Source organism: Lissotriton vulgaris, chromosome 9 (assembly GCF_964263255.1).
Source record: "Lissotriton vulgaris chromosome 9, aLisVul1.2, whole genome shotgun sequence".
NCBI classification, from domain to species: domain Eukaryota; kingdom Metazoa; phylum Chordata; class Amphibia; order Caudata; family Salamandridae; genus Lissotriton; species Lissotriton vulgaris.
Genome location: NC_141697.1, coordinates 619,360,689 through 619,382,624, shown reverse-complemented (window position 1 = coordinate 619,382,624; position 21,936 = coordinate 619,360,689). Strand labels below are relative to the sequence as shown.

The following is a 21,936-nucleotide window of genomic DNA, read 5'->3' as shown; positions in this document are numbered from 1 at the left end:
GCCGGCCCGGGCCTCCTTCAGCAGCATTGCCCCGGCCCAACCGCCATCTTGGACACTGCACCACGAGGCCGAGTGGCCTCAGCTCGACCCCAACCCTGGGCCTGGCCAGGCCCCGATATCGAGGCACCACCATCCACCCAGGAGGTGAAGGGACCACTTGGCAGGTCAATGGGAGAAAGGAGTGTCGATGGCTCTCCCCCGCCAGGTGCCGATCGCCCCCAGCCTCCCCGGGCGCTGGCTCCACCCCCCTGCTGGGTGTCTGGACTCCCTCATCCCGGACCTCCCGACCTCCCAGCGCGAGGGTCCGGACATCAAAGGAGGCCAGACCTATAACTGGGGCAGCTCCAGAGCAGGAAGGCAGTTGTATCTTGGAGTCGAGAGACACCTTGAAGAACTCATCCTTGACGGACTGCTGGCGCTGCCGCAGCCCTGCCTTGTGAATCATCGATCCTGCCTGCTGGCGCTGCCGCGGCCTTCTGCAACCTACATCCTCGTCGGGACCTGCTGGCGCTGCCGCGGCCCATCTTTGTGAACCATCGCTCCTGCCTGCTGGCGCTGCCGCGGCCCATCCTTGTGAACCTTCGTCGGGACCTCCTGGCGCTGCCGCGGCCCATCCTCGTGAACCATTGTCGGGACCTGCTGGCGCTGCCGTGGCCCATCCTTGTGCACCATCGTTCCTGCCTGCTGGCGCTGCCGCGGCCCTTCTCCAGTGAGACTTGTCATCCTAGCCGGCTGGCGCTGCCGCAGCCCGACCTTCCAGAATTCCGAGCTCGAGGATTGGGAGCTATCCATCTACCACCCGTACCAGACCGGTACCAAGACTGTCCCGCTACCCTTTCCCCCTCAAGAGACTAGAATTAAGAGGACCCTCGTGTCCGACCTCACTGTACCGCTGATACCTCTGCTTTAAGAATCGTATATAAAGAGTGTTGACCTCATCTTCGTGTGGTGTCCATCTGTGGGGGGGGGGGGAGTTACTTGTCTGTACGATCGCTGGAGACGGCCCTCACCGGAGGCCTCTCCCCCTGTCCTCGGCCGACCCTCCAGGTCCCCGTCTAACAGGGTGCGATGGCTTCTAAAGCTTTTGCCCTAGGAGCACGGTTGGAAGATCTGATGCAGGCGGCTGATTGGTCCTCGGATTAGACTTTTAAGAGGTTCTATTTTAAGGCAGTAGTTGAGGTGGCAAGGCTAGTTGTCGACAAGCTTTGAACTGGCATAATCCGAAGCCTCCGGTCCTGCCATAGAATGGGAATTTGCCTAGCCTAGGTGCTGGTAAGTTTCGATTCTATTAAGGACTCGGAGGCGAGGATTATCCCTCCCAACGACTTCGGTGAAGTGGACCCTTACCGTATTGTTGTAAGTAATCTATTCATGGGGACTATTTGTTCTGGTGAATTGTTAACTCTGGTTACAGTTGGTGTGCCTAATGTTGTGTGACACCATTTGGTCTAGCTCGGCCTCTGACATTGCCTCTTTTGCAGGAAACGATGGTTCCAAGCAAGATGAGTGAAAATTTGCTACAGGTGCATCGCGCGAGGAAAGAGGATGAGGAATGACCGAAGTAGGACTATCAGGACTGGCTGGGGTGCTGTCAGCGAAGGACTATTGCTGTTAAGACTTTTTTTCCTTTCCCAAGTATTCATGGGAAATGTGGTTTGTTGTTATTCTCGCTGCTGTGAAAATAAAAGCGGAGAAAGAAGGCATAATCCTCGCCTCAGAGTCCTTAATAGAACCGGAACTTACCAGCACCTAGGCTAGGCAAATTCCCATTCCTGCTCAAACCCTTTGAAAACCCACCCATAGATGATAATCCCACATTAAAAAATTGAGTCACTGTGTCCTGCTCCCTTGATACCTCCGTTTGCTGTGCCTTCCATTTGTCCCAGTTATTTTTGCCATCATTTAGCACATATCGAGTTCAATTGTGATTGTGTGATATTCCGTTTTCATTTTCCTTGTGGTTACATAGCCTTTTATATTTCTTGTTGTTCTCCTCGTCCATTACACAATTTTGTTTCTCCCTCCCGCTGGCCCTGCCCTCTGCCTCCCAGCGACCCACCCACCTCCCAGGGCCTACTGAATAGAGATCACAGTGCGACTGCACAGCGGGAGCACCACCAGCCCGACAACGGCAAGCTTATCCGCGACTGTACCGCGCCCAGTGCCAAGAACCCTGGTCCTCCAGCCACAGATACTTTGCTGCAGTGCTCCGAGACCTAGGCCCTAGACACCCCAACAGTTGCTTCTTCGCATCTCCCTGATCAACGGTAGAACTCTTCACCTGTCACCGCTGCCTCTTCACTTGCAACATCGAAGCAACGACCCCGCAAACATGACTGTATCCACCTCGCCGATCGAGACAGTCACAGTAAAACTCAAATGCATTCTTCTCAACACTTGTTCACTCTGCAAACACGCCAGAGATCTAGGACACGATCTGATCCCTCACTCCGGACATAATCTTCCTGACAGAGACCTGCCGGAATCCCATCTTCACGCCAGAAATCGCCATCGCCACCCTCGAAGGCTACAAGTGAATACACCAGGACCGAACTAATAAACACAGAGGTGGAAATGGCATCATCTGCAAGGACACCATCCGCTGCAGAATGTCCTCAGACTATATAATGGAGCGCCTCAACTTCCAAATCCACACTGATGGAAAAACCACCATCAGAGGCACCCTCACCGACAGACCACCAAGACCACACCCCAGCTTTTGCAACGCCATCCCTGACCTAATCGCATCAATCGCCATCACCTCCGATCACTACATCTTTCTTAAGAGATATTAACTTCCACCTCAACAATCCCAGTAACACCAACACAACAACCTCCTGGAAAGCATGCGCAACATCGGCCTCAAGCAACTTGTCACCTACCCCACCCACATCGCAGGACACACACTTGACCCCATCTTCATGTCTAGTGGAGTCAAGTAAAATCACCTCTCTCAACTCAACGAGACCAACCATTACAACGTCCACTTCACAATCGCCACCTCAAGAGCCAGGTCTTGAGAACATTCCTGAATTGGATCAGCGACAGGGATTGCTTGAGGTGGAGAGGTTGGGTGTTCCAGGTCTTGGCGGCGTGGTAGGAAAAAGATCTTTCTCCATTTCTGGTATTGTGAATCCATGGGACAGGGTAAGTTGGGTGGAGAGAAGTTGTCTGGTGGGTAAGTGGAATGAGAGGTGGTGGTTCAGATACGTTGGTCCTAAGTCATGGAGAAATTTGTAGGCATGTGTGAGGCGCTTGAAGGCAATTCTCTTGTTGACTGGGAGCCAGTGGAGTTGTCAAAGGTGTTCTGTGATGTGACTGCAGCAGGAGATGTCTAACACCAGTTTGGCTGCAGTGTATTGAACATAATGTAGTTTCCTGAGCTGTGTCTGGGTAACGTCAGCATAGAGTGTGTGCCATAGCCAGGTCTGCTGGTGATGAGTGCATGGGTGATCATCTTTTTGGACTCTGTGAAGATCCATCTGAATGTCTTTTGAAGCAGGCAGAGACTACGGAAGTAGAGTGAGGATACAGGGTTGATATGGTGGTTCGTCATGAGCGAGGAGTCCAGAATGATGCAGAGGTTAAGTGTGTGGTCCATGGGGGTGGGAGGGGTTCCCCGTGCAGCGGCCCACAAGGAATTGTCCCAGGCTGAGGAGGGAAGGTCCCAGGATGAGTACTTCAGTCTTGTCAGAGATAAGGTTGAGGCAGCTGTCTTTCATCCAGGTGGCAACGGCCTTTATCCCACTGTGAAAGTAAATTCTGGCGACTGGGTTCGTCGGTGAGCAAAAGGATCAGCTGGGTGTCGTCGGCGTAGGAGACCGTGTGGAGTCTGTGGTTTCTGACGATGGCTGCAAGGGGGGCCATGTAGACGTTGAAGAGGGTGGGGCTCAGGGAGGATTCCAGGGGCACTCCATAGATGATCTCTGTAGGTTTTAAGAGGAAAGGGGGTAGTCTGACTCGCTGTGTTTGTCCAGTAAGGAAGGAGTGGATCTAGCCCAGGGCCTGATCGCGGATGGTGGCGTCATGGAGTCTCGTGATTAGGATACGCTGGGAGACAGTATAGAAGGCGGTTGAGAGGTCTAGTATCATGAAGGCTGCAGTTTCGCCATGGTCAAGGAGGGAGTGGATGTCTATGGTGGGGGCTAGGAGTGTGGTCTCAGTGCTGTGGTTACTTCGGAAGCCAGATTGAAACATGTCCAGGATGTGGTTCTCTTCGAAGAACTTGGAGAGTTGGGTGTTGATGGCCTTCTCGATGACCTAGGCTGGAAAGAGGAGGTCTGTCGGGTCGACAGATGGCTTCTTCAGCAAGGGGCTGGCCTCAACCTACCAACACTTGCACCTTACCCCCAGCTCCCAACACAGAAACTGGAAAAAGAGATAATATGACCAGTGGAACAAGGCTTTCAACACCCACCTCCCATGCACTACACCCTACCCAGAACAAGCTGCAATTAACTTCTCCCAATGGATCACGAAATGCGCAAATACAATCGCCTCTGCTGAGGCAGCCAAATCCAAAGGACCTGCCAGAAGAGCCAGCTGGCTCACCCAGAGCTGAAATCCAAGAAGTGCAACTGCTAGCAACTACAGAGGAAGTGGGGCACCAGCAAAGAGACGGGAGACCACACCACCTTCAAGGCAACACTCAACCAATACTGCAGACTCCTGAAAGAACCAAAGAGCCACGCCCTCGCAAACCACATAGAAGCCAGCACAAACGCAGCAAGGAGCTCTTCGTCATGGTGAAGGAGTTCTCCAACACCGCAGCCACCAGAAACAGCATCACCCCCTATGAAGAACTGTGTTCCAACTTGGCAGACTTCTTCTACAACAAGATCTCAATCATCTACGAAAACTTGAAACCCCCACCCACCGCCAGCATCGGCCTGCTCACACACACTAACCCTGAACAACTGATTACCCACTGGGACCCTCTCAAACTCAAACCACAATCTCTATCATGGGCTCCATGCACTTAGGGGGCGCCCACAGACCTCTGTCACTACCAAGTCTTCAATCTCAGATATGATTAAGCTGTTTCTTATATGAAGGAGCGCTATTATATTGTGCTATTGACATGTGTTAAAATTGTATGCTCTCTCAGAATCTTCAATAAACAAATTTTAAAAAGTCTTTAATCTCAGGAGGAAGACTATTAGTGACGAGCTCAAGAAAGTCCTGAACACCTCCATCACCTCAGCCTCCTTCCCTGAGCACTGGAAACAGGCTTAAGTGAGGCCCCTTCTGAAGAAATCTTCCGCCAACCCAGCAGAACCACAGAACTATTGACCCATGTCCCTGCTCCCCTTTCCAGCGAAGGTTCTCGAGAAGGCAATCAACCAGCAACTCACCAAACACCTAGAATGCAATAACGTCCAGGAACTCTCTCAATCTGGATTCCGAGCCATCCACAACACCGAGAGAGCCCTGATTGCAGCCACTGATGACATCATGGCCCTCCTGGAAGTTGTGGCGAAACAGCAGACCTCATACTCCTGAACCTGTCAGCTGCCTTCGATACAGTCTCCCATCACATCTAGATTAACAGACTCCACCACATCGGTATCCAGGGGGGGATTTCGTGAAATGGATTGCAACATATCTCACGGGAAGAGCCCATTGAATCAGTCTCCCACAATTCACCTCTGTGCCCAAAAAGACCATCTGTAGTGTCCTGCAAGGATTATCCCTCAACCCCACCCTCTTCAACTAGTACATGACACCCCCCGGCACTGCCCTGGCCAGCACAGTCAGGTGACAAGGACTCAACATCTCTTATGCCCGCAACACCCATCTCATCATTTCGCTGTTTGAATGCCCCTTCACAACCAGAGCTAACATCCACAGATGTATGAACATCGCCCACTGGATGAAGAACAACTGTCTCAAGCTCAACAGGGACAAGACTGAAGCCCTCACCTTTGGGAACAACATCCCTCCATGGAACGACATATGGTGACCTGCCAAACTTGGACCATCTCCCGCCACGACAGGACACGCCAGCAACCTCTGCAACATCCTGAACAGCAAGCATTCATTGAAGAAACAGGTAAACTCAGTCCCGTCCTTCTTCCACAGCCTATGCATGCTGTGCAAGAACTTCAGGTGGCTCACAGTCAACACAAGAAGCACCATCACGAAGGCCCTCATCACCAGCAGACTGGACTACAGGAACACACTAGACCTAGGGATCACTGCACACCTCCTAAAGAGACTACAGACAATAGAAAACTCAGCAGCCAGTCTCATCCTCTACCTGCCCAGTCGACCCCACATCACACCCCACCTCAAGAAGCTACACTGGCTCCCAATCCAGAAGAGATGCCAGTTCAAGATGTTGGCCCACGCATGCAAAGTCCTGGTCAACAAAGTACCACCTCACATCAACAAACGCCGTACCTTCAACCAACCAACCAGACACCTACTATCCACCTCCCCCTTTCTCTCAGACACCCTCTGATTCTGCCGAAGCAACAGTGGAGGACGCTCCTTCTCACACCTGCCGGCCAAAACTTGGAATGACCTTCCCCTTTACCCAAGGACCACCCCATTGCTCCAGCAATTCAGGAAAGGCCTCAAGACCTGGCTGTTTGAATAAACAGATAATCACAAGGAAAGCAGCAACTCCAGCACCATGAAACTCTCATGGGTGATTTGCCGCACATCACAAATTAAATCCCTGATTGAGGATAACACAGATTTAAACTAAGTCTTGGGAAAATATGTTCCTACACAAGAGAGACTGGAGCGAAGAACCATGTTTTTGGAGAAAAGAAATCAAATGTGATACACATCATTTAGTTCTGTGTGATCTTTCACCAAGCCAATTTAAGTGAGCGAGGGCAGGTACCCAGCGACAAACTGTAGATGTGTCTATATTAAACAAATAAGTTGTGTCTGCTTCCATGCAACCAAAGCGTGGTCTCTCTTATCAAAAGAAAGGCATCATAAAAAGGATTTTTTCTTGCAGCAGCTTTCCAAATTTCACAACACCCAGATTATTGCCTTTGGGCACCCTTACCCAGAATACAAAAAAAAAAACAATCTGACAAATGTCATGTTCAGAGAATACTACAGCCGAGCTAGTCAGGGCATGTGAGATCTGGCTTGACTCAATAGAGGTCAGCTCGTGCAGAATTCGAAAATATAGTAATGAGTTTGATATCTCACCAAATGAACAGTCATCTGCGACATTTATATATAATTGATTAGAAGGAGTGTGTTTCTTAGGAAAATGCACTTATATTTGGTATTACCAGACTCCAGTCAACCAGGGCAACATTTCCTTGGTTAAAGTTTCAGGATATATGTTTGTCCATCTCATAAATGCAACAAATATTGAGCCAATTTGTTACAATATATGAATATTTCTCCACATATTTCATTTTATTTTCTGGCTTCAATGAGATATTTATGGGGTTTGCACCAATAAATACTCCTAAATGTGTTGATAAAATGTATAGTTTGTATGGGTGCATAAATCGACCAGAGAGGTACATATGCTTGAAGAACTTAAACGCCGGTAGTGAAAGGGGGTTAATGTATTCTGAAAGGCAGAGGGCAAACTCCGGTCATCTGAAAAATGAAAATCTATGCTACAATCTGATGTTATCATAAGAACCCAATTTTCATGCATGTTTATTTAAGAATTATCTTTAGACACTTCCTTGCCCTGCCTGGCATGCTCCAATCCAGAGATATTAAACTGTGCCACTTTGAGGTTGTTAGGAATAGGAAATGAAGGCAGCTATTCGTGCTTAAAAATTAGATCACTAAAAATAACAATAATGAGTACTGCGAAGTTTAGAAGTCCCTCAAAAATGCGAATTACCTGTCATGGAGACAAACGTCAAGAGGGCAACCACGGAAAAGTCAGCCACCATTGTGCAATTGAAGCGCCAGAGGTGGGGTTTTCAAAAAGACGAACATTATTATATTCAATACTTTCAGCCTCCAATGTGGAGCCTACACATTTTAGGGGTAAACCAAAATTGCTAACCGTCCAATCCATTCAAGGGACGGAGCCCTGCGCAAAACGCATGTTTTTTAAAAAAAATATTTCTTTATTAGGTTTTTTTCCATCTCGATGGTTCATATTCAAAACAACAGGTATACATTTCGTCCACCTCAGCCGAGGTGGGGATTAACACAGTTCAAATACATGTTAGCAATAACTTCTATGTTCACAATCGTGAGGCGACCACGGTCTTTCATAGCATCGTTTGGTATATCTGTTTGTATGTCATCAAAATCAAACCCAACTTTAGGAATCTCCCCCGCCTGCCCTCCCACCCCCCCCATCCCAAGTTCCCCGCCAGAACCCTCCCCCCTTTTGCCGGGTCCATGTAACTCATGTGCCTAAGTAGTCATACGGGGCCATGGTAAGTCTTGCACCCCTGTCCTGGGACCCCCCACCCCTCCACTGCAGGCGTCACAACAGAGCTGGCTATGGTGCCCTGGGAGGCCTGTCCCGCTATCTCCTGCATCATCACTCCCCATGCCATTAACACCTCGGGCAGTTTGGTATCTGTAACGGGGCAGGTCAGCACATGGAAGAAACGGAAAAAGAAAAGGAATGGTGGTCAGCAATCTCTCTCTCACCCCCTTCTGTCACTTTCCAGCAGGACGATTGGTCTCCGCTTAATCAGCCATTATTGAACACGGAGGAAGAAAACAGACAAGGTCTCTTTAATTGGGGTTTCATGCAAGACGAGGCCCCGCCCACTGACGACGTCAACACGCCTGGGCCGTCAAAAGAAGGAGATCCCCGGAAGAAGGCAGACGGCGTTTCCCACGAGGAGGACGGTTGGGAGTCGGATCCGGATCGTACATTCAGGTTACCGAAGACGGGGAGGAGCGGAAGCCGAACTTAGAGAACACAGCAGCGAAGCCAGGAGGCCACTGTTACCACGAGCCGCGCCGCCACGTTCCCAAGGGAGGAGCGTGGCTCGAACAGGTACGGGGCAAGGTAGCGGGTTGGGTCGGAAGACGAGACCGCACTGAAGCTTAAAGTTCCCGATACCTAAACGAGCTAGATAAAAGCCTTGTAAATACTGTGTACAGTCAAAGCTTTCACCCCTCCCTCTCACGAGCACTAAAGCCCCGGTAGCGGTCGTACTTGTAGAGAAATATTGAGCACTTGGTTTCCTCACACCCAGTCCCTGACAAAGTACCCAGAGCGTGGACGGTTGTCCTAATACTTTATTTTTTTCTCTGATTTATTTTTGGGACAAGGCTGTTACGAGGGAGTGGTTGAACTTCAAACCACCTGAACAAGTACTCCAGAAGCCGGTTTCCCTTCATGGTGGACCATCTGCACAGAGTCAAGAGGGATCCCGCCACTTTTGCTAAAGAAAGACTTACAAGTAGACAAAGAAGAGTCTTTGTAAAATAAAACCATCTCTAAAGCGATCTAGTGTCCTCTCTATTCCTGATACCCCGCCTCAGTATCCCTCCTGGTACATCGCATATGTCCCTCCTCCGCTAGGGTCCACTCCCGTAGATCCGTCTTCCATTTTTCCAGAAGCGGTCCCTGCTGAGATAACCAGTGGATTGCTATACGCCTCTTGGCTATAACTAGACCCAGGATCAGGAACCGCCTGCTTATCTTGCGCTTCGGGTCCCAGGAATCAAGCCCAGAAGACAAGGATGTGGATCTAGAGCTATTGTCCAACCCGTTATCCGGGTCAGATTCTCGAGAACCACCCCCCAATACACCTGGATCATTGGACACAACCACACCATGTGCAGAAAATCTGCCTGGCCGTAGCGACATCTGGGACAGTGAGGGTTCTCTGGAGCCGTCAATGGCGTGCAGCCTCTTAGGTGAAAGGTATGTCATATGTATTTTGTTGTACTGGATCTGCTTAAAGCGATAGCTCACCAACACCTTCCGCACACTCCTGTGTATCTTTTCCCAATCTCGCGTCGTGACCTTCTGTGGACACACCTGCTACCATTTTTCTTCTATTTTTAGCGGGCCGTTCTTTTTATCGTCCCTCAACGCGCGCAAAACACATGTTAAAACAAATATTGATACCATGGTAAAAAGAGACAGTTTTATTTTTTCCAAACTTTAGCTGTACTACCCAACAAAGACTATTTCACAAGAGACTTTTGCCTACAATATATCTTTTGTCTACAACAGAACCATTTCCTGCCTCTCTATAGTAGAGAGTGAAAGAAAGAAACCGCAGAACTTTTTGAAGAGCAGGCAGCAACAAAGTGAAAGGTTGCTGATTTAATAGTGCTTTTTTCAGCACGTCTGATTGATAATAACCATCAGCTCCAATAGGCACTGTGAAGGCACCATTCTTCCCTTCATTTCTTTCTTTGCTTCTATTTCCAACCTGCTATTTTCACCAGAAAGTCTTTGGTGTCTTTTGGATACTTTTAATCCCTTGATCTGAGAGTACTACTGCCTGATATTGGTTCACCACTGCAAGCAGAAATTGCTGTGATCATTTGGGTGCGCAAAGCGCTGAGGGAGTACACCGTGATCAGTGATTCAAGGTTAGATACAATAACCCATGATTAATTTTTATAAAGGGTTTGAATTTTACTTTTGACCCCTAAATTACATTAGATACCCTGCTTTCATTTTATGTGTAAGGCCTGAATATAATTGGGAGGTATGTGGGGATCGAAATTCGAGATGTGTTGTTTAAAATTCAGCCCAACTGCAACCTCTTAGCAATCTAACCTTATTTCTATTAACAGTACAATCCACTCGTTTACTGTCGAAGTCACTTCCCTTTTAACGGAAGTGTCTACTGCAGTTCACAAACACAGCACTGTAGCGATTTATGCACTTTCAATCTTTTAAACTTGGTTCTTCACTGGATGCAAAACATTAAGATTGCATTTATAATCCGCCGTTATGATTTGACAAAAAACAGAATCTCAAAAGTAGAAGTGAAACTGCAATAACGTGTGCAATATTATTGTAAAGGCATTGTGTAACGTCTTTTATGGAGGGTTGTTGGTACTCTACAATGGTGGGGAGCACAGAATGTGGGGAGCACAAAGTGTTTGTAAAATACCCCTCACACACCAAAAGGGCCCTTGGTGTCATACTTCTTCATTGGGGTCTTCGCACCCCTCTACGGGATGCGGCGTGCTACGACCTACGGCTACGCGGGAGCACTATCTCGTGTAGACTATGTGTGGTGTGTGTGAGGGTTCGGTGTGAGTATGTGGTGAGGTGATATGAGTGAGTGAGTGATTTAAAAAGGTACCTGGCTCGTGGGGTGAATCAGAACTATTTTAATGAGCCCCCGGGCTGGTACTGTTAAAAAGGGTGCAGGTTGAGGTGGTTATGTGATACTAAGCACATCGCCTCTCGGGTGCGTCGACATGTTTCGGGGTAAGACCCCTTCTTCAGGACAGGGTGCACCACACCCCACCTTACTTACGTTTTCCTAAATAAAAATGATTTTTACACAAAAGTGAAAGTGTAGTGCCGTGATATGCCTACACAGTTCATCAAGTTCTCTGCTAATATGCAATAAACCTGTAATGGAAAAAGGAGAGAAACCACAATGTAGTATGCCACTTCTTGTTTTGTACATAGTGCAGTGACCTGTAACAAATAAGTGGTAAGAGGTCACTAGACATGAAATTATGTCATGCTACTGGTGCAGGTGACCCTGTAAAACAAGCATTAGAAATGCAATAGGTCTCGCAGCATTAGAGTTAGTGCTTTTAGAATTGTTAATGGGTTTTTTTTGTAAATCTTTAGCATGAGGTTGAGGGTGAGTGAGGGTGAGTGAGGGTGAGGGTGAGGGTGAGTGTGAGGGTGAGTGAGGGTGAGGGTGGGTGTGAGGGTGAGTGAGGGTGGGTGAGTGTGAGTGAGGGTGAGTGAGGGTGGGTGAGTGTGAGTGAGGGTGAGTGTGAGTGGGGGTAAGTGTGGGTGAGTGTGGGTGAGGGTGAGGGATTGAGGGTGAGGGGTTGAGGGTGAGTGAGGGTGAGGGGTTGAGGGTGAGTGAGGGTGAGGGGTTGAGGGTGAGTGAGGGTGAGGGGTTGAGGGTGAGTGAGGGTGAGGGGTTGAGGGTGAGTGAGGGTGAGTGGGGGTGAGTGAGGGTGAAGGTGAGTGAGGGTGAGTGTGGGTGAGTGTGGGTGAGTGTGGGTGAGTGTGGGTGAGTGTGGGGGAGTGTGGGTGAGTGTGGGTGAGTGTGGGTGAGTGTGGGTGAGTGTGGGTGAGTGTGGGTGTGGGTGAGTGTGGGTGAGGGTGGGTGAGTGAGGGTGGGTGAGTGAGGGTGAGGGGTTGAGGGTGAGGGGTTGAGGGTGAGGGGTTGAGGGTGAGGGGTTGAGGGTGAGGGGTTGAGGGTGGGTGAGGGGTTGAGGGTAACGGCACGTGGTCTGACATGTCAGGGGAGTAATCAAGTTAGAAGCAGAGTTCAAATAGAACCAATGTCACAAAACTAACGGAATACCTATTTTTACTACGTGTTAGAAATGCCGCATGTCCCTTAGCGAAATGCCACACTGGCCGTGACCCGTATGACTGGCACCTGTCCAGCCTGAACCCATGGAACAGGGGTAGCAGCAGCCAAAAGTGTGCGCCGTCTGTCAAAAGAGTACATGCATATGACAGCCAAAGCCTCCCTCACAGCCGAATATCGCTTTAGAATTCTGTGGGCTGGATCAGGATTGGCTGAGGTGTCAACAATACTCAAATCACAGGCCGTCTTACACATTGGTGGTACCGCCTATTCCTAGACTCCGCCACGCACTTGTAAAGCCTTTCAATCGGTTGATATTCGACCCGGAAGTTCTAAAATTATACATCCGTTAAAAGTAAAACAGATCAACACACGACGGAATTGTTAAGCTGAAATCACAGGCGGTCGTGTAAGTTGAGGAGAGGTGGTGGCCCCCTAAGTAAATGCGCAGAATTACAGAGTAAATATACGTGTCTGCCCATGCTAGGTGGGTGGTTGAGTGCTCAATTAGGACGGGTAATGAAAACCCCAGTCGAAGAACATTTGCAGATCAGTGTGACTGAATGTTCTTAGACTGAATGAAATAAGAAGCGAGGAAGGGCAAGATTCAAATGCAGTGACCACTTCGGATGATTCTCATAATTTTAATAAATGACTGTTATATTACAATTTTATTGTCCGCTGACGGTAGTATTGTTATAGTAGCCCGATTGATACAGACACTGGGATCCATTCAGAAGATTTTTTGGGGGGTGGCGTGGGTTGAGGTGCTGTAGTATTGACGTTAATTGGCAGAAATGTGTACGGCGGTCAGCATTAAAAAGAACTGATTCCGCATGGATGATATCTGTCGATTTAAAATTAATGTGCTAGTTTGCCGGCATACAGTTAAAATGGTATTAATTTGGTCTCGTTTGAACTCTCAGCTGAATAGGAGTCGGCGGTGGCGTGCGTTTCAGTTTATTTTACATTATATTGGTAAACATGTGAATGTCGGGGTAAAATATTGTTTACACCTTCTCTCAGGATGTTTCACTTAGTACTGCCTAAACGCACTAATTTGCTTTGAGTTGATTAGCTGTCCGATTGCATGTTTACATTGGTTTTGCGTATTTGCGCAAACACTGTACTAGCTTTAAAACTACTTATTGGTGTTAAGATATACTGTAGACGTAATTATGTATTGTAGGGTACAATGATTGATTGCACGTTTTGTCAGGATATATTATTCTACGGGCAGGGCAGGGCAGGGGAGGGGGCGGAGAGGGGAGAGGTGCGACACGGCAGGCAGGCAGGCAGGGGAGGAGAGTAGGAGGAGGAGGGGGGAGGAGAGTAGGGGAGGCACGGCCTAGCGGCAGGTATTCAGGTAGGGAGCTCAACCACATAAATATGTAAGAAGAAGGTTCATGGGGAGAAGTGCATCTAATAGTGTAAATGGCGTCATGCTTAACCGTGATTCTCAGATAGGAAAGGGATATGATCCCTAGTGCAAGCTCGGGTGGAAAATGTGCAGATACACCATATTATGGCTGGAACTGACGGTGTTGATGAAGCTTAACGTGTGCCCAGGAAAAGTGCTTATAGAAGAGTCCAGTTAGTAAAAAAGAAGGTGGTGAGTGAATCCGATTGAAAATCAAGTGAAGGGTGCATGGGCATACTATAATCTGCCCGTTGGCAGGTTACAGTATCTGGAAAAGTGCGTAGAACAAAATCCGGTTCATGCGCAAGTTACTCGTGAAGTTAAACCGCGTGTAATGACAAGCGGCTGACTTAAACGAACCAGTCGGTAATGAGAGTATAAAGAATCTTACCGGAAAGTCGCAGTGTAACGAGAGGCTCATGACCATAGCCGTGTTCGGGTAGTTACAACGGATGCACTAAAGTTACCAAAGCCTCTCCTCCTCCCGACCACCGCCGATGAACAATGCAACAATGAAACGAGGCATGACATACCAGTTGCCAGGGACTGCGACAGGTGCGGGATTACTACAATATGACACCAATATTGGCGCAAAGCTCTCTCAGGAAGCTGTTAAAACAGATATTTGGGTGTAAAGCGCCTAAAAGTACAACGATCGCAAGGCTACAAAAAATGCGACACGGCGGGAAGGGGAGGGGGCGGAACGGGGGAGGGGGCGGAGAGGGGAGAGGTGCGACACGGCAGGCAGGCAGGGGAGGAGAGGAGGAGGGGGGAGGAGAGTAGGGGAGGCACGGCCTAGCGGCCGTGCAATCAAGTAGTGAGGGGGCGGAGCTGGGGGAGGCTGTGGAAGAGAGTAGGCAAGGCGACACGGCGGGAGGGGGCGGAGCGGGTAAACAAAGACGGACATGCACGCGCCCGTGACTTTTAAGGTCAATGCGCATGCGCATAAGCTTAATGCGCATGCGCATTGACCTTAAAAGTCACGGGCACTGCAAGGAATCGCCACGATTCCTTGCAGTGTAGATAAAGAGTGGATAACTCGCAATACTCTCGCCTTGCTCGATGCGCATGCGCATCAACAGGCGAGACCTAAAAAGGGGGAAGACAAATACATCACAAACACACATATAACATAAAGCACACACTCTAGAATTGTACATTCCTTCTGCCCAGTGATTGTAAAGAATCCAGGTCAAAATTCGTTATAGGAGGTGAAGGAAATGAGAATGAAAAAGACATACTTGGTGTTCAATAGTACAATGCCTCATGAGCCTCCGAATGTTGGTGGAGAGTTTGGGTCCACTGGCCCCTAGAAGTAGTAATAATGGAACGGCATTTATAGGTACTTACTTCACCCTGGTTTTAAGAGTTTGTTTCTGTCTCAAACTCTGCTTTTACTCACGGGTTACTGAACTGGTAACGTCCTTCTGCCCCCGAACGTGGCTCCGCTGTGAATGCAGTAGCGCCCCGTCGGGGTAGTATTTATAGTCATTATTGCTCTCATTGGTCTTCGTTAATTGGTAATTAGTTCAGCGGAAATACCTAATATGGGTTTTCCTCATTAATGAAAAAAATGAAAAAATGGCCTGTTCACCTGGCGCGCTCACTGGTGTCGATTCCCTGTGCGCCTTGCTCCGTCTGTGCGCTGTCTAATCGTTCGTGCATGCGCGGTTGAGCAGGGCCACCAAGCATGTGCGAGCGGGAGACTTCACTCCCTCGTCTGAAATTCAGAGTTTGACTTGCGCTATATTCACCACTGGCCATGCGACCAAATGGAGCCTGTAAATGGTGGTTTTGCATGTTCATAATAACGCAAAACATTGTGAAATATTATTTACAAGTGGATCAATAAAATCATGCATTTCATTTTCGTATAAATGGTCTCGTGAGTTCCATTTTAACATTCAAATTAGAGGGGTGTTTGCGTTCTTCCTTGTAATCTTGGTTAGATCAGGCCGCTTATGAAGTCTTGGACCTCTTGTGTAGCAGTACTGTCAGTACCATTCACACAGGCACATAGTGGCACATAGTTGGGAGAACAGAAAAACGGGAGAGAACACTCCCTTATTTTTAGTGGGAAGCTGTGACTTAAATCTTGATACTTATTCAGGTGATTTGCCCCCATGGTATCTCATTGTTAAGGCCGTCAATATGTGTCCCGAGGTGGAAAACCCATCGTTGTTCCTTCTGGAACAAGCTGTTTTCTGTGGGTAGCTGTTCAATTATTGTCCATCTGATATCGTTAACACAGTGTTCAGCCTCCAGAAAATGCGTAGCCATCTTGGTGGTGCTTTTTTTGCACCGGACGTTGCTCTTATGCTCATTCATGCGTATTTTGACTGCTCTCGTTGTCATCCCTACGTATTCCAATGTACAGGGGCATGTAATCATATAGACTACGTTTTTGCTGTTGCAGGTTGTAAGGCTTCTTTGTTCCCACGTGGTGCCATTTCTAAAGGTTAGTTGTTTACTCTTTGAGGTCAGGTGGCAACAACTACAGTTTCCGCATGGGAAATGTCCCTTTATTACATGCATAGGCGCTGTGTGTTGTTGGCTCTCTTTTGGGCGAGTGTGGACCAACATGTCCTTTAGATTTCTCCTTCGTTTATGAGCAAACATTGGTTTTTCAAATGTCAATTCGCCACAGGTCAGGATTCGCCAGTTTTTATTAATGATTTTTGCGAGCTCATTTGAGTGTATGTTGTTAGACATACTTGTCTTTTCTGGTTATTTTCTGTTTCTGTTCTGTCTTCCAGAAGGGAGTCTCGGTTATTGTTCCTTGCTCGTTTCATTGCCGCATCAATTATGCGGTCTGGGTACTGTCTGTGTTGCAGCATGGCTTTGAAATCCTTTGCTTGTGTTTTAAACTGGATGATATCTGTGCAATTTCATCTCAGGCGGAGGAATTGACCGTATGGTAAATTGGTTCGTAAGAGCCGGGGGTGGAAACTGTCAAATCTTAGTAAGCAGTGTCTGGCAGTTGGTTTAAAATGAGTAGTTGTCTTAAGTGTGCCGCCCTCCGGGTAGATGTTCAGATCAAGAAAAACCAGGGACTCATTGGAGACTGAGCTAGTGAATTTGAGAAAGGCATTTTGCATGTTCAACCAGTTCATGAAGTCAGTTACTGACTGTGGATCCCCTTCCCAAATTACGAGCACATCGTCTATATATTGTCTCTGAAGGGATTGGACGGATTGAGGATCTTAGTAGTCTCTAAATGGTTGACGTAGAGTCCAGCAATACTTGGGGCAAAAGTACTGCCCATGCTGGTACCGTGGCTTTGAAGATACAAGGTTTGATTGTATCTGAAGAAGTTCTTTGTGAGTGCCAATGAAATACATTCCAGGACTACCCCACGTGGGGTCTGGTACTTCCAAGGGTTACTGAAAAGTACTTCCTCAATGATGTATAGTGTCTCATCATGTGGCAAACTGGCGTACAGGCTCTCGGCGTCTAGGCTGAGCAATAATTGGGTTTCTGGGTCAAAAGGTATGTCCTTCAACAATTGTAGGACTGCTTTTGTATCTTTCAGATACGTATCCGTGGCCTGTACAAGGGGGCGAAGAAATTACAGGTTTATTGCATATTAGCAGAGAACTTGATGAACTGTGTAGGCATATTACAGCACTACACTTTCACTTTTGTGTAAAAATAATTTTTATTTAGGAAAACGTGAGTAAGGTGGGGTGTGGTACACCCTGTCCTGAAGAAGGCGTCTTACCCCGAAACATGTCTACGCACCCGAGAGGCAATGTGCTTAATATCACATAACCACCTCAACCTGCACCCTTTTTAAACAGTACCAGCCCGGGGGCTCATTAAAATAGTTCTGATTCACCCCACGAGCCAGGTACCTTTTTAAATCACTCACTCACTCATATCACCTCACCACATACTCACACCGAACTCTCACACACACCACACATAGTCTACACGAGATAGTGCTCCCACGTAGCTGTAGGTCGTAGCACGCCGCATTCTGAAGAGGGGTGCGAAGACCCCAATGATGAAGCATGACACCAAGGGTCCTTTTGGTGTGTGAGGGGTATTTTACAAACACTTTATGCTCCCCACATTCTGTGATCCCCACCATTGTAGGGAACACAACGTCCAGTTAGGTGGATTCTTGTTGATTATAGGGTTGTTGGTACTGTCAAAGAAAAAAAAAAAACACGATTTTGTAAGCAGAATTTGGAACTAGGTCCCACTAGAGAATAGATGTGAGTTGGCACCGCATTTGTACTGCTAAGGTTAAAGAAGCCACTGTGCACTTACAGCACCATGGCCTGAACCAAATAGCTTCTGTAAATGATGCTTTGACTGTAGTACAAGTAGATGTCTATTTCCCTCTTGTGTCTTTGCGGACTGTAGTAGGTTCCTAGCGCATAGAAGATCAGCATCCAGTCAAAGTCCAAACAAGGGTCGGTATGTACTACCAGGTCTAATTAGGTTTTGCTGCACTACACTGAGCATAAGCTAAATGGCGCCAGCACTCCGCTGAGTGACGGCTGGAAACAGATCTATCAATCAAGAACATGTATATGAAAGAGCACATATTGTGCTTGAGGAGGCTGTAGGGCCATCCAAGGCTACCTTAAAACAAATTTTCAAAATGTATGAAACACTGGCATATGCAAAAGCTACAGTGGTTGGCCTCTGCCCACCAGCATTAAAATTAAAGACAGAGTCGTTATTCTCCGAGGGATTATATTTAAACAACCTTCTTTTTCCTGCATCACTGTCCTCATCTCCATTTCATAGTTGGATTGGGTGGAGAACATAAATATGAAGGTTATGCGTTCCACGTCATTTCTCACGACCCATAGCGAGAAGGAGCACACAAGGAAAATGTCCAATAGACTAGGGATACACTAAAAACGAATTAGGCTCTATTTTATGCAATATAGCTATGAATGTACAGTCTGCTTTTATGCGCTAGTCATTTATCCATAACCTCTTGTCCTAACTGACGATTTCCATTTCTTATTTTTGTGCACAAAACATGCAATACTTCCAAAAGGTAAAGGATTATTATGCTTGAGGATTCAGAGCTGAAGCACACATCAATTGCTAAACAAACTGAATCCATCGGTCATTTTCAGATTTTTGGGCCCTCAAAACTGAAGGCAAGGGAGGGCTACACAGGTAGAGGGCTATGCATCAACTGAACTCAATCAGAGGAAGGAGCTGTGGTGCAATAGTTCTAGTTGATTTCAGTACAGAGGTCTGTATTTAAAAAGATGTTATAACACTCCCTGTCCACTAAACTTAAAAATCAACCATACAAGGAAGATGCACTTTAGTTTTGAATATCGGTAATGCTGGGCGCCTCTTGGACCTGGACCCTAGAGCGACAAGTCCCACAAACGCTCTGAATTCTGCGCATCTAAAAAGAGAACGACTCACAGAACAGCAACGATTTGAGGGCCATATCTTTATTACATATGGGGGCAAACACTCTGACCCAAAGACAGTTTATTGCAAAAACACAAATCCCTGGCAAACATGAGGTCAATATGTGCTTCAGTCTCCTGTCACACACTATTAATTCCTTTTGGGAGACACCACTTTCTTTTCAAATTTAGAAACAAAATACACTTTTAATAAAATAATTTAGATGAAAAAAGCTTTTGCCCATGCTATACCGCAAGAAAAAGGTGTTTTGTATTTCAGCTAATCATTTGAGTCACTAACCATTCAAAGAAATGTAAAAGTGTAGTTTAAAAATAAATGATTTTTATTTTAAACATCGAATTTTCTTAGCTATGTTTTTGCATGAAACGCTATATATGCCTCTACAATTTCACAAACCGGACATAATGGTATATCAGTGGTTCATCATAGTAACATTAAAATCCTTACTACAGAGATACAAGTTAGGAAAAGAGAAGGAAGGTGGACAAATAAAAAGTTAAAGACCTACCTCCCCACCGTTTGCATACTCCATCACAAAACATAGCCGATCACTGGTTTGAAAAGCGTATTTCAGAGCCTGGAATTAAAAAAAACTAATTAAAACAATAATAAACTATACAGCAAGACATTCTGACTTCAAAATGCATAATAACGTTGCAAGTATCAAGAATGAAAGACTAAGGCAGATATACCGGAGGGCAACAGCAGAAGAGCAATACCTAGCATCCAGATGATATCACAATTCGAGATTAGATTCTGCAATTCTAATCTTCAGCCTTGCAGATCTTGTCTTGACAGAAGGCAGCCTGATTAGCGATGCAGAGCTTTCCATTAGTCAAATTAGGCCAATGGGGTTGGTTATCACAGAAAGTATTGCAAAGTTAATAACTGAGAAATATATTAGCAAGTTTTCCAGTCCAGGCTAGGATCATTTTCAAGACAATAATACATTTAGACACGCTAGGTGGAAACTCAGTGGAGCTTTCAAGAATCTGCCCTATATGCAGTAAGTAGATATCAGATTCATTATACTGTCATAGAAGTGCTACCATTGCAAATAAAAGGATAAGGAAGTACCCACTTGAAGCAATGGATGGTGCAATGACCTACTTTGTGCAAACAGCACTACCTGACTGGCAAAGGTAGCCGGATCAGCACCTAGCAGTGAACACATGGTAATTTTGTCCAGCTGAGATGATGCTGCTACTGGCAGTGGCATCAAACATGTAGAGTGGCGCATATTGCAAGAAGATCAAGTTACTTACCCTTAGTGACGATCTTTCTGGTGGAAACTCTAGTTGTAGATTAATCACCTTGCGAATTTCCTCAGGTGTCAGACTTGATCGAGAAAACGGAAAAGCAGTGCTCCTTCGCGCCCTTAGTTGTCGCTATGTGACTCTTCTGCTTCAATACTGTCCCGCTCCGCAAGTGACAAATGGAGCTGGATAGAAGTGCAAATTAAGCGTGCCGACATCAGTTTTTTTCATCAATTTGCTTATGCCCTCAGCCACAAAGCCTATTGGGGATCTGAACGAACCAGTGTGCAGATTCCCATATTGTGATCTTTTTAGATGATTGAAACCATACCACAGATTGGGGAATTGGGAAGGCTATGAGGAATATGCAGTTACATAGAGAATTCACCAGAAAGAGCATTACCGAAGGGAAGTAACTTGATCATCTGATGGAAATGTATAACCACCGATTCCTCACCATGTGACTAAAGACCAAACCAGTACTACTTCTCAAGGTAGTGGATCTGTGAAATGGTTCAGATTAAAAAGTCCTGCATGAACGAGGGGGCAAAACACCCATCTCAGTAGTCCTGACTGCCAAGGCAGTAATGCTTCATGAACATGTGCGCTGATGCGCACATAGCTGCCTTACAACTACCCAGGACATGCCCTACAGGGGCCAATGCACTGGAAGCAGCCTTAGGCCTAGTGTTGTGAGCCCTCAGACCTCCTGGAAGCTGCTTGTTAGACAGTGAATAACAGATCTTAATGCAGAGGGTTAACCATTGAGAGAAGGTCCATTCTTACACCGTCTTGCCCCTCTTCTTCCCAGAGAACCCCATGAAGGGCGTGATTGTGTTTTTAGAACCCTTGAGGTGTAAGTGGGATGTCCTCTTGCCTTGCGTACTGTTTGCAAACAAGGAAAGTGCCTCAGAAGGAAGTGGGTTTCGGTCTCTTTGAATTTCTGTTTCCAATCACTGTGCATGGCCTCTCAGTCTTGTAAAGGAGGGTTGGGTGCAAGCTCCCAGGAAACGCCCTCAAGATGTAGTGAGCGCCACATTAGCTATTTGGACTCAAAAGAAGTGCTTCTTGAAAGAGGCCATTAAGCACCTAGAACACTGCGAGGAAGTTATGAAGCACTTAGGTTGAGTACCAAGCTGGCCACAAGGTGTGGGTGACTGAGCCCCAGGCCTTGAAGGACCAGTGGATTAACATAAAGAACTGTTAGGGGGAGATCGCTTACTTGGTGGACCTCAAGACCTCTAGGAACACCCTTAAGGGTCTTACATGTAAAACGTCTGAAGCCAAATTTTGAGAGGTCTTAAGTCACTATGCTCTTGGTGACTTGATGGTGAGGAGGAGGAGAGTGATCCCCTCCCAGACCTCCGGTCTTCCAAGGAGCACGATGAATCAGAAGCAG

The 21,936-nt window shown here is 47.0% G+C and overlaps 1 protein-coding gene across 5 annotated transcripts in view; it reads right to left on the bottom strand.

Moving 5' to 3' along the window:
• Window positions 1-21,936, bottom strand: part of AKT2 (AKT serine/threonine kinase 2) — a 644,724-nt gene that overhangs the window by 175,537 nt on the left and 447,251 nt on the right. For all 5 annotated transcript variants that reach the window (XM_086938261.1, XM_086938260.1, XM_086938262.1 and 2 more), the window contains one exon: window positions 19,790-19,858. In XM_086938261.1, coding sequence (XP_086794387.1) covers window positions 19,790-19,858 — 69 coding nt within the window. The remainder of the gene's footprint in view (window positions 1-19,789; window positions 19,859-21,936) is intronic.